At 35.2% G+C, this 13,324-nt stretch overlaps 1 protein-coding gene across 1 annotated transcript in view; it reads left to right on the forward strand.

The window, feature by feature from the left end:
- Nucleotides 1-10,798, forward strand: part of LOC114022795 (cytochrome P450 2C23-like) — a 17,628-nt gene extending 6,830 nt beyond the window's left edge. The window contains exon 5 of the mRNA XM_027835215.1: nt 10,496-10,798. Coding sequence (XP_027691016.1) covers nt 10,496-10,798 — 303 coding nt within the window. The remainder of the gene's footprint in view (nt 1-10,495) is intronic.
- The last annotated feature ends 2,526 nt before the right edge of the window (nt 10,799-13,324 follow it).

Here is a 13,324-nt window from a genome sequence, read left to right on the forward strand (position 1 = left end):
TCTACAAAGGATGGACAAGGAGGATCAAAGCTTTCATTCACTGAAGACAGAACTAAAGATCCTCAACCAGCCAAAAACAAGCTTTCTTTTCTCTTATCCATGTTCTATTCCACTTACCATCTTGGATACATACTCGAGCTAAACCCTTCTCTAGTAGAATGTAAGATTTTTGAGAATAAGGACTGCATCATTGTTGTCTATATCATGGTAGCTTAGCACAGTACTTGGTTCATAGTGAGTGCTGAATAAATGTCTAATGGATTTTATTACCTTAATGTGAATTGAATAGAATTTATTGGATGTCTTAGTGTCTCTTTGTCTTCTTTTTTTAATGTTGGCTTTTCCAAGGCAAGTAGATTTCCCTTAACTCAAATATCAGCTTCTACTGAGCAAAGAAATAATATTCTGATTTCTGGTCCCCTCAGTGGGTAGCACAGCACTAGATGAAGTAGTTTTGAGATATTTGCCAATTTTTACTTAGATCTGAGAAGTCTTATACAGCTCTTGGGATTTGTTCAGGGCAGCTCACTTTTCCTAAGTGTCCGGGGGGCTATTCCTCTGACTGCTGCTTTGATTGAGAGATCACAAAATCATAGAATTTAGGGAAAGAAAGGAATTTAATAAGTAAATGGCTAGACCTGGAGTGAGGAAGAATAAATCTGAAATGTCCCTCAGACACTTGATATTTGTATGACTCTTGGAAAGTCACTTCTCTCATCCTCAGTTTCTTTGTCTGTAAAATGGCGATAATAAAAGCACCTACATAACAAAGTTGTTGTGAGCCTCAAATGAGCTAATATATGTAAAGCACCTTGGGGACTTACAGAAATGCTAGCTATTGTTGCTATCATTATTACTGCAGAAGGAAGCAACTAAGGTACAAAGATGTGACATGATTTACCTGAGGTCACTATGCATGTCACAGGTCATGCACGCTGACCTGCCTCTTCTGACTCCAAAACCAAAGACCTTTCCACTTAAGCATTTTTGGCTGAAGAACAGACAACCTCATCTTCACAAAACAGACATGAACAAATCTAGCAAGAAACATTAATCTTGAATATTTTAAATTTCTTTTGCTGATACTGTGAAATTCAGCACCATGGTCAGCCCAAGTTTCCTTACTCTTGGCAAGGAGAGTGAGTGGTGATAAATTCATGAAATGATGACCTTAGTTTCCATCTTCAATTTTATAGGCGCCAGAGACTATCCTGATCTTCACTCACCATGCTTACCACTTTTATCAATGCTACCTGGAGGCTGGAAATACCTTAGTTCAGGGCTACAGAGATAAACAAGCTAGGCTTTCCCAAGAGGTAGAAAACAGTAGCCTGTTTGTCTGGCATTCTAGACCTTCCAAATCTGGAAACATCTTAAACCATCAGCTTGATCCACATACTACTCCATTTCGTGTAATTTATGACTGAGCCACCCTGGACCATTCTCTGTCCCACACTAAACCCTGTGCATCTTTGACATTGTGGCTTTGGTTTCCTGTCGCCTATTCCTTGAGTGTTCTTCAGGTCCCCTTTTTACCCGTTGAGTTTCTACCCACTCATTAAACTCAAACTTGAATCCCACCAGCTTCATGAAGCCTACCTTGTTCCCTGAAATCAACAGTGATCTTATGCTTCAGGATCTCCCATAGGATTTTATATTCATTCTTCTGATGCACCAACCATGTATTATTTATTGAAGAGTCATCTATGTGATTTATCTTGTTCCCCTTCTAGAATATGAATTCCATATGGGCAGGAATTGTATCATTTAGAAACTTTGTATCTCTCTGAACACCTAATATTTTGCTCTACATTGATTAAGTGTTTTGTAAGTATTCATTGAATTGACCTAAGTGGAATAGTAATTGATTAGCACAAACTCACTTATTTGAACTTATAGTGAGAAAGCTCATTTTACAGGGTACCTTCTGACACACACAAAATACTAAGGGCATATTCTAGCTTCTCTTGGAAGCCTTTCCACATTGGTAAGAGCTTTCAGATCATCTGACAACCCAGGATCACCTCCTTACTGGGACTAGGCACAATAGGATGACTTTAGTAGAGGAAACATTAATTACTACTTAAATCAAAACTGGTTGTTCAGTTAATAACTTTAGAAAAAGTCATCAATATTTCTATATGTTACCAACAAAAGTGAACAGGAAGTGATAGAAATAGAAATTCCATTAACAAACTACAAAAAAATATAAAATATTTGGGAATCAACCAACATGAACAAGGGAACTGTTTGAAAACAAACTACAAAGCTCCTTTTATGGAAATGAAGACTGACCTAAATAATTAAAGCAATCTCATTAGCTCATAGGTAGGTTGAACTTATATAATAAGAATGGCAATACTACTTCAATTCTTTTACTTGTGTAATGCCATATAAATCCAAGGATAACTTGATAGTGCTAGCAAAAATGATATTAAAATTCATCTGGAAAACAAAATGTCAAAAATCTCAAGGAAAATCATAACAAAATGGGAGAAGGGAGCCTAGTAGTACCAGATCCCAAAATGATTTGTTACTGATTTAGAAATAGAGAGGTAAGCCAGTAAAATAGATGAAGTATACTGCAATTAGTCGCAAACTACTCTAATAGCCTAATGTTTCATATACAAAAAAAAACTAACTACTGGGTCAGGAAGTCACTATTTACTAAAAAAAAAAATAAGGTGCTGGAAAAATTAGGAAATATTCTCTAAAGAAGAAAAGCTAAGACTAAAACTTCACAATGTATGCAAAGATTAGCTTCAAATTTATACATACCAGATATAAAAGGTCACATCACATACAGCTTAGAGATATGGGGAAGAGAATGCCTTTCAGATCTGTAAATAGGGAATGTAAAGAAGGAATGAAAATGGATTTAGAGACTCACAGAAGATAAAAGGAGCAGTTTTTAAAGTTAATTTATTTTGATTTATCAAACATCACTTCCACAAGCTTTTGAGTTTTAAATTTTTCTCCCTCTCCCTCTCCACCTCCCTCCCCAAGATGGCAAGCAATCTCATATAGGCTATAGATATACATTCCTATTAAACATATTTTCACATTAGGGATATTGTAAGTAAGAATTAGAAACAATAGGAGGAAACATCAGAAAGAAGAAACAAAACACAACAGAAGAAAAAATAGCAAATAGTATGCTTTGATCTGCATTCAACCTCCATATTTCTTTCTTTGGATGTGGATGGCATTTTCCATCAAGAGGACTTTGGAAATGTCTTAGATCCTTGTATTACTGAGAAGGGTTAAGTCTATCCATATTTGTCATCGCACAACATTGCTGTTACTGTGTACAACGTTCTCCTGGTTCTGCTCACTTCACTCAGTATCAGACCACACAAATCTTTCCAGGTTTTTCTGAAGCCTGCCTGTTCATCATTTCTTATAGCACAATAGCATTCCATTACATTCATATACCACAACTTGTTCGGCCATTCCCCAACTGATGGGCATTCCCTCAATTTCCAATTCTTAGCCACCACAAAAAGAGCTACCATAAATATTTTTGTACGTGGGGGTCCTTTTCCCATTTCTATGGTCTCTCTGGGATATAGCCCTTGAAGTGCTATTGCTAGGTCAAAGAATATGCACATTTTTATATCCCTTTGGCCATAGTTCCAAATTGCTCTCCAAAATGGTTGGATCGTCTTGCAACTCCACCAACAATGCATTAGTGTTCGAATTTTCTCACATCTCCAACATTTATCATTTTCCTGTTTTGTCATGTTGGCCAATCTGATAGGTGTGATGTGGTGCCTCAGAGTTGTTTTGATTTGCATTTCTCTAATCAATAGTGATTTAGAGCATTTTTTCATATGCCTATAGATGGCTTTAATTTCTTCATCTGAGAACTGCCTTTTCATATCATTTCACCATTTATCAATTGGGGAATGACTTATATTCTCAGAAATTTGACTTCATTCTCTATATATTTTAGAGATGAGGCCCTTATCAGAGAGACTGGTTGTAAAAATTCTTTCCCAATATTCTACTTTCCTTCTAATCTTGATTGTATTGGCTTTACTTGTGCAAAAACATTTCAATTTAATGTCATCAAAGTTATCCATTTTGCTTTTCATAACATTTTCTATCTCCTGTTTGGTCATGAATTCTTCGGTTCTCCATAAATCTGATACGTAAACTATTCCTTGCTTTCCTAGTTTGCATCCAGTGTCAGCCTTTAAATCTAAATCATGGACCCATTTTGACTTTATTTTGAAATAAAGTGTGAGATTTTGATGTATGCCTAGTTTCTGCCACACTGTTTTCCAGTTTTTCCAGCAGTTTTTTGTCAGAGAGTGAGTTCTTATCCCAGAAGCTGGGGTCTTTGGGTTTATCAAATAGTAGATTGCTGTAGTCATTGACTACTGTGTCTTGCATACTTAACCTATTCCACTGATCCATGACTCTATTTCTCAGCCAGTACCAAGCAGTTTGGATGATTGCTGCTTTATAATACAATTTAAGATCTGGAATGGTTAGGCCACCTTCCCCTACATTTCTTTTCATTAGTTCCCTTGGTATTCTGCATCTTATGTTCTTCCAAATGAATCTTATTATTATTTTTTCTAACTCTATAAAGTAATTTTTGGTAGTTTGATTGGTTTGGCACTGAATAAGTGAATGAGCTTAGGTAGAATTGTTATTTTTATTAGATTAGCTTGGCCTACCCATGAGCAACTGATGTTTTTCCACTTATTTAGATCTGACTTTATTTGCATGAAAAATGTTTTGTAATTGTGTTCATATAGTTCCAAGGTTTATTTCAGCAGGTAGACATCTAAATATTTAATAACATCTATAGTAAGTTTAAATGGAATTTCTCTTTCTATCTCTTCCTGTTGGGTTTTCTTGGTAATATATAGAAATGCCAATGATTTATGTGGGTTTATTTTATAGCCTGCAACTTTGCTACAGTTGTTTATTATTTCAAGTAGTTTTTTATTTGATTCTCTACAATTCTCTGAGTATATCATCACATCATCTGCAAAGAGTGATAGCTTCATTTCCTCTTTGCCTATTCTAATACCTTCAATTTCTTTTTCTTCTCTTACTACTAAAGTTAATGTTTCCAGTATGATATTGAATAGTGGTGATAGTGGACATCCTGGCTTCACCCCCAATCTTATTGGAAATGCTTCTAGCTTGTCCCCATTACATATGATGCTTACTGAAGGTTTTAGGTAGATGTTATTTATTATTTTAAGGAAGACTCCATTTATTCCTATGCTCTCTAATGCTTTTTAATAGGAATGGGTATTGTATTTTGTCAAAAGCTTTTTCTGCATCTATTGAGATGATCATGTGGTTTCTGTTAGTTTTATTGTTGATATGATCAATTATGCTGATAGTTTTCCTAATATTGAATTCCTGCATTCCTGGTATAAATCCTACCTGGTCATAGTGTATTATTCTTGTGATAAGTTGCTGTAATCTATTTGCTAATATTTTATTTAAAATTTTTGCATCTATATTCATTAGGGAAATTGGTCTATAATTTTCTTTCTCTTTGACTCTTCCCAGTTTGGGTATCAGCACAATATTTGTATCATAAAAAGAATTTGGTAAGACTCCTTCTTCACCTATTTCCCCAAATATTGCTGTTGAAAAGTTTGATAGAGTTAATAACTGTTAAAACATTTGATAGAATTCACTTGTAAATCCATCTGACCCTAGAGATTTTTTCCTAGGGGGTTCATCAATGTCTTGCTAAATTTCTGTTTCTGAATTGAGGTCATTTAAGTATTTTACTTCCTCTTCTGTTAATCTGGGCAATTTATATTTACCCATTTCACTAAGATTGTTAAATCGATTGGTATACAGTTGGGCAAAATAGTTCCTAATTATTGTTTTAATTGCCTCTTCCTTGGTGGTGGATTCACCCTTTTCATTTTTTATTCTGGTAATTTGGTTTTCTTCTTTCTTTTTTTTAATTAAATTAACCAAAGGTTTATCTATTTTATTGGTTTTTTCCCCATAAAACCAGCTCTTAGTTTTATTTATTAGTTCAATAGTTTTCTTAATTTCAATTTTATTAATTCCTCCTTTGGTTTTCAGTATTTCTAATTTGGTGTTTAGTTGAGGATTTTTAATTTGTTCTTTTTCTAGTTTTTTTTTTAGTTGTATGCCCAATTCATTGATCTCCTATTTTTCTATTTTATTTATGTAAGCTTTAAGAGACATAAAATTTCCCCTAAGAACTGCTTTCACTGCATCCCATAAGTTTTGGTATGTTGTCTCATTTTTGTCATTTTCTTGAATGAAGTTATTGATTGTTTCTATGATTTGTTGTTTGACCTAACCAATTTCTTAGGATTAGATTATTTGGTGTCCAATTATTTTTTAGCCTATTTTTCCATGGCCCTTTATTGCATATAATTTTTATTGCATTATGATCTGAGAAGGATGCATTTAACATTTCTGCCTTTCTTCATTGGATTGTGAGGTTTTTATACCTTACTACATTGTCAATTTTTGTGTATGTGCCATGTGCCACCAAGAAAAAGGTATATTCCTTTCTATCCCTATTCAGTTTTCTACAGAGGTCTATCATACCTAATTTTTCTAATATTCTATTCTCCTCCCTAACTTCTATTTTGTTTATTTTGTGGTTAGGTTTATCTAGTTCAGAGAGGGGGAGGTTAAAGTCCACCACTACTATAGTTTTATTGTCTATTTCTTCCTGTAACTCCCTGAATTTCTCTTCTAAGAATTTGGATGCTATCCCATTTGGTTCATATATGTTTAGTAATGATATTACTTCATTGTCCATGGTGCCTTTTAGCAGGATATAGTTTCCTTCCTTATCTCTTTGGATGAGATCTATTTTTGCTTTTGCTTTGTCTGAGATCAGGATTGCTACCCTTGCTTTTTTGTTTTTACTTCAACTGAAGCTTAATTTATTCTGCTCCAGTCTTTTACCTTTACCCTATGTGTATCTGTTTCAAATGTGTTTCCTGTAAACAACATATTGTAGGATGTGGTTTTTAATCCATTCTGCTATCCATTTCCATTTTATGGGAGAGTTCATCCCATTCATATTCACAGTTATGATTACTATCTTTGTCTTTCTCTCCATCCTCACTGCTACTTAAGCTTTTCTTTCTCCTTTTTTCTTTTCCTTCCTCACCAGTGTTTTGCCTTTGACCACTGCCTCCTTCAGTCCCTCCTTCCTTCTATTAGTCCCCTCCCTTTTCTTCCCCTTTACCCTTACTACTTCTTCCCTTCTCCTAGCCCTACTCCCTTTTCTTTCCCCTTTTCCCTCCTACTGCCTATGGGGAAAGTTAGATTTCTATACCTAACTGATTATGATATTCCCTCCTTGAGCCAAATCTGATGAGAGTAAGGTTCAAACAATGCTTATCTCTCTCCCTTCTTTCCCTCTGCTGTAATAGGTTTTTGTGCCTTTTCCTGAAAGGTAATTTACCCTTGTCTGCCTCCTCCTTTCCTTTTCTCTCAGTACATTTTCTTAATTAGGTCAGATTAATCCATTTACTTGGATCCATTTGACACACTTGATTAGATTTTTTTATCATTGCATCAAAGTCAACTTATACCCACCCCCTTTATGTATACTCCTTTAACATGACATAATAACAATACAGAAGGATTCCACCAACATCATATTAACGAACCTGTTTTTCTGAAGCTCCACCAACATTTGTTATTTTATTCTTTTATCATCTTTGCCAAATGAGAGTAAGATTTGCTTTAGTTTTCACTTTTTCAGTTATTAGTGATTTGCAACAATTTTTTATATGGCTGTTTGTACTCTTGACATTTGTTTGAGGAATACTTGTTTATAACTTTTGTTCATTTGTCACTTGAAAGAAATAATGAAAGGGATTGATTCAGAGAAACCTGGGGAGAACTGCACAAACTGATGCACAGTGAAATGAACAGAACCAGGAGATCATTTTATATAATTACAACAACATTGTAAAATCAAAAAACATCAAAAGACTGAATGATTCTGATCAATCCAATGACCACCATTGATTCCAGGAGACCCATAATGAAATATATTACTCTTTTTCTGACTGAGAGGTGACAGATTGAACATGCAGTATGAGACATACTTTTATGGACATAGGCAATGTGGGATTTCTGTTTTTCTTGGCTATTCATATTTATTACAAGAATTTAAAAAAATTTAAATACAAAAGACAGGAAGAGACAATGTTTTTCAATTGAAAAACAAAATTTACTGTGTGACCCTGGGCAAGTCACTTAACTGCATTGCCTAACCAAAGAAAAAAATTGAAAGAAAGAAGTTGATTTTACACTTTCTGCTCTAAAGAGAATCTTCCTCTTCTCCTCACCTTAAGTGCTGAGCTTCCCTGATAGAGCTTTCCTTTTATTTGAAGCCTCTATTTAATTCCCCTCCCCCAAGAACTAATCACCACCCCCACTAGAATGTGACAGCACTGTACCTTGCTACTGTCCCATCTCTGAAGGAGAAAGAAGTATGGTCTTCTACTCAAGTTTCTCTCTTACTCCATACCCATTTCAGTCAGAGAAATGAGATTGTTACTCCCTGAACTTCAGTGAAGCCATTGGCTTCTGACTACACTAGAATTGCTGTATATTACAAAGATACTTGTTCTGTACAATTAGGATAAGATATTCTACTGCTGGTGGAAGCTAGAAATTCCTACTCTTTCATAATCAATACCAAGCCTTTCCTGAATGGATGCCTTAAAAAAAAATTCTCTTGAGTGAATCTTACTTTCATTGAATTTGGCTTAAGGAGGGAATAACACACACACTCAATTGTGTATGGAAATCTATCTTACCCTACAGGAAATTAGGGGGAAAGGGAATAAGAGAGCAGGGAGATGATAGAAGGGAGGGCAGATTGGGGGAGGGGTAACCAGAAGCAAACACTTCTGAGGTGGGACCGAGTTAAAAGAGAGAATAGAATAAATGGGGGCAGGATAGGATGAAGGGAAATATAGTTAGTTTTTCACAATATGACTACTATGGAAGTGTTTTGCATGGCTACACATGTATAACCTGTATCGAGTTGTTTGCCTTCTCAATGAGGGTGGGTGGGGAAGGAGGAAGGGAGAGAATTTGGAACCCAAAGGTTTAAAAACAAATGATAAAAATTGTTTTCACATGCAACTGGGAAATAAGATATATAGGCAATGGGGTATAGAAATCTATCCTGTCCTACAGAAAAATAGAAGGGGAAGTGGATAAAAGAAGGGGGGTGATAAAAGGGAGGACAGGTTAGGGGAAAGAGTATTCAGAATGCATGCCATCTTGGGTGGGGTTGAGATGGGGAGAAAATTTAAAACAATAAATTTATAACAAATAATAATAATAATAAAGAGAAAAAAGATTTTGTAACAGCTAAAGTCTAACAAGAGAAGGAACTTATGAGTAAATGGTTGCATTTCATTTCATTCTGGTCAAGATTACACCCTTAGTTGATGCATTTGTCATAGTGTTTGGTTAAATAATTTATGCTATTTATAATAAAAGCTGTATTTGAATAAAAAAAAGGAAAAGAAAACATTATCCCACTCTACTGCACTTTAAAGGTTGCCACAAAAAATGGCCCCAATGGCTTTCTTATAAAAGTGGACAAATCTTGATTTTCTCCTTCCAAATGTTTCAAAAAACATTTAAGCAAAAGTAAATACCATATATTGGAGGGACTATGGGAAAGCAAACATTTTGACAAACTATTGGTGTAGTTGTGAATTGTCCGGGCTATCTAAAAAGCGATTTGGATCTGTCACTGCCAAATTAGTCAATCATGTATATCCTTTGAAGAAGCAATACCATTATTTGACCAGTACTTCCAAAAACTCAAAAAAAGAAGAAAATATACAAAATTGAAAGCTCTATGCAAAAAACAAATTGAAACAAGCTTTTTGAAGGGGCTGCAAAGTACTGGGAACTAAAGAGCTGCTCATTGAATGGGGGGATAGATGAACAAATTGTGGTATTGAATGCAAATGAATTCGACTATGTTTTAAGAAATTATGAAAGGGGCAGCTTTACACCTGGGAAGACATTATGAATGGATGCCCAGTAAAGTGAGCAGAACCAATTTGTTCAATAATAGAAACAGTGGAAAGACAAACACCATGCAAAGCTAAAGTTCTCTGACCAACGTAAGCTCCCACCATGATTCCAGAAAAACCATGATGAAGTGTGTTGCCCTCCTTCTGATAGAGAGTGGATGGACTTAAGATGTAGAATATGACACACATTTCTGTCTATTGCCAAGGTGGGGCTTTGTCTGGCTTGGCTATGCATATGTGTTTTAAGGGTTTTGTTTTTCTTTTGTTCCCAATGTGTAGTGAAGATGAGAGAGAAAACACTTTGTGTTAATTAGAAAATTAATTAAAATTTTAAAAAATGCAATGCTTTGAATAAAACATAATAGTTTATAAGTAGATATATAAAGTTGTCTCTTTATGAAAGTAAACTCACATGTGTTTGTTTTGGTTTGGGTCTCTAGCTCTACAACTTTTTACCAGCATTCAGAGTGTACCTCCCTGGAAAGCATAAAAATATGTTTAGAAATGTGAAGAAAATGAAAGATTTCATTTTGGAAAGAGTGAAGGAGCATCAAAAAATAATGGATCCTAACAACCCTCAAGACTACATTGACTGCTACGTCTCCAAAATGCAGCAGGTACGATGCATGGGGGAAGCACCTTACTCATTGATCAAGACTGATATTCTAAGGATTCTTACGGGCCACTCTCTTCCAAGCATAGGAAGGGACATCAGGGAGTCTCAAGGTATCCACATCCCCTAAGTATTCCATTGGTTTTCTAGTAACTGAACTTTGTTGGGTCTGACCCTGTCCCCTATCTGAACTGTGTAAGGGAAATTGTTGTGATGGCCAGGCATGTGTTATGTGGTCATCTCAAAAGAATTCACAGAGTTAGATGATCTTCAATCTAAGCAAAGGCATTTATTGAGGATTACACTCTCCAGTAGGCTATGCTACCAGCAACTAGCAAGAAGAAGAACCAGTGACTAGTAAGGCAAAAACAGAGATTTTTATAGAGCAGAAAGTACCACCAAATATCCTGGGTCTGATCCAATTACCTTGAATCTAGTTGAAGTCATGATCCCCTGATTACAAAACACACAGAAAGGCAAAGTAAAACTGCGTGCAGCCCATAATCCATATGATAATGATATCATAAGAAGCCTCCCTACATCATAAGTTCACCTGAAGGACAATCTTTGCTATTACTCTGCAGGTGCCTACTTAGGGAACATCCCTTCTATGATTTGGTGGCCAACATTCTGCCTGGGTAATGCATTCAATGGTTAAAACATATTTATCTTGGGCCAGAGGAGTTCCTCATTGTCTAGCAACTGTTGCTGTCACAGTTGTTGCTAACAATGTAACTGTTGTTAACATTGCTACCCCATCAACTGCCCCCTAAAGCAATACAGAAGCCAAAATCATTTAGGTGGACAAGGGGTGGAGGTCTCATTTTCTGGAATTTTTTCAGGACGACAAGGGGCATAGAGCTTTCCCTGCCTCACTGGGTTGCAGGGAGGAGGTTTACTGGAACCGAGCATGGGCCATATCCAGGGGATGATGGGTTGGGATGGGCTAGTATCCATTGTTCACTACCAACTGTAGGTGAATGGCCTGTAGTCTGTAAAACACAAATCTAACAAACAAATTCAATATGCAAGGCCCAAATATAAAGAGCAACAAAATAAGTAGAAGTAATATCAACATAGGGGAAAACAAAGAAAGCCATAAGTTGCTTTCCTTTAAAAAAATGATTGTGCTGAAATTCTCTTTCCCAAACCAAACTGAAAATGTTTTATTTAATTTAAACAATTAATAGAATAACAGCTAAGTCCCTCAATCAGTTGTACCAATACCCAATTATTCTCATATCATTTTGAAATATTTGAGGACCTTATTTTATCTTTGAACTGTATTAAAATCCTGTTCCTTAAACAAAAACAAAAGAGGTTCCTGTCTTTAACCTCACAACTTAATAAATTCACAATCTTTGTTTTATAAGCTTATTTACCCTTCTCTAATTATATTCATCATCCTGAAAGAAAGAGACACTTCAGGAATTGAATCTTATACATATAATAAATTTAAACATTAATTTAGCTCTTCTTAGGCCATGGAATAACAATGAATTCAGATTAAAACAATAAAATGTGACAGACTTACATTATGCTCATAGCTTTTACTGACCACCTGCTCTGATTATAAAAAAACTGTCATTAAAAAGAAAAAAGCAGAAGCATGATCATACCAGCTATGATAGGATAAAACATCCTTAGCTCTATTTGATTTTAGGTAAGAGTCACAGCTTACCATGCAGTAACAATTCTACTCACAGCCAAAGTCAGGAACAACCAGGGGGAAAACATTCCTTTTCAATAAGAAACAATGGGAAACCAAGGCAGGAGGATCCCACCTTAGACTGATGCCAAGGTTGTCCTCTAGACTTTTCCTGGATGCAAACCTCTGCTGTAACAGTTCAGGATCATGTTCTCTTTCAGTAGATCATGGTATTTCTCTCAAATGCTGTATTATGCCATCAGATAACTATACTTAAATTTAAACGGAAAATAATATAAATTACAGTCCCAAGAGCTTTTGCCTCAAATGGCAAGTCTCATTAACCACAGCTTAGGGCTACATCCATTTTTTAATCTTACGGGGTTTCAATAAGCAATAAAAATTTACCATAAATTACATACATAAGAGATTTCACTTAACATTTTTCATTTTTTGTTTTTCTTTCCTTCTCAAATTTTAACTTATCTGGGTATAAAAACAAATCATTAAAAATCATTTTTCCATTATATATAGACTTGCAAATTCTCAGAAAACCAAGTTCATTGTTTAGAAATCTATAACCCAAACAAGCTCCTTTCCAGGATTGATGACCTTGCCCACACAGATGGTTTCCAGGGAGCTGGCAAGTTTACAAAATAAGGGAAATCAATAAAGACTCCAAAGAAGGGGCATGGCTGTCCACCCCATGATTTCTTCCTCTAAACTAATGAAAACTTTCTGAAACTAATACAAAAATTTACTAATTTAAAGCTTAAAATAAACCCATTTAAAATTAGGTAACTTCAATCTTATTAAATGCATTTCCAAATTACCTTACACAAAAAAATGGGCATCTCATTGCCATATGGCAGTGATATCTGCACTTTGACAGGCATTACATTAGGCACTTTATACTCATGTAAAATCAACTGATGTAATTGCTTAAGGTAACAAATTTCAGATCTATGCATTTTCCCAATTTATCTTAGTGCCAAATAGTACAATATA

Source organism: Vombatus ursinus, unplaced genomic scaffold (assembly GCF_900497805.2).
Source record: "Vombatus ursinus unplaced genomic scaffold, bare-nosed wombat genome assembly UNPS02004297.1, whole genome shotgun sequence".
Taxonomy (NCBI): domain Eukaryota; kingdom Metazoa; phylum Chordata; class Mammalia; order Diprotodontia; family Vombatidae; genus Vombatus; species Vombatus ursinus.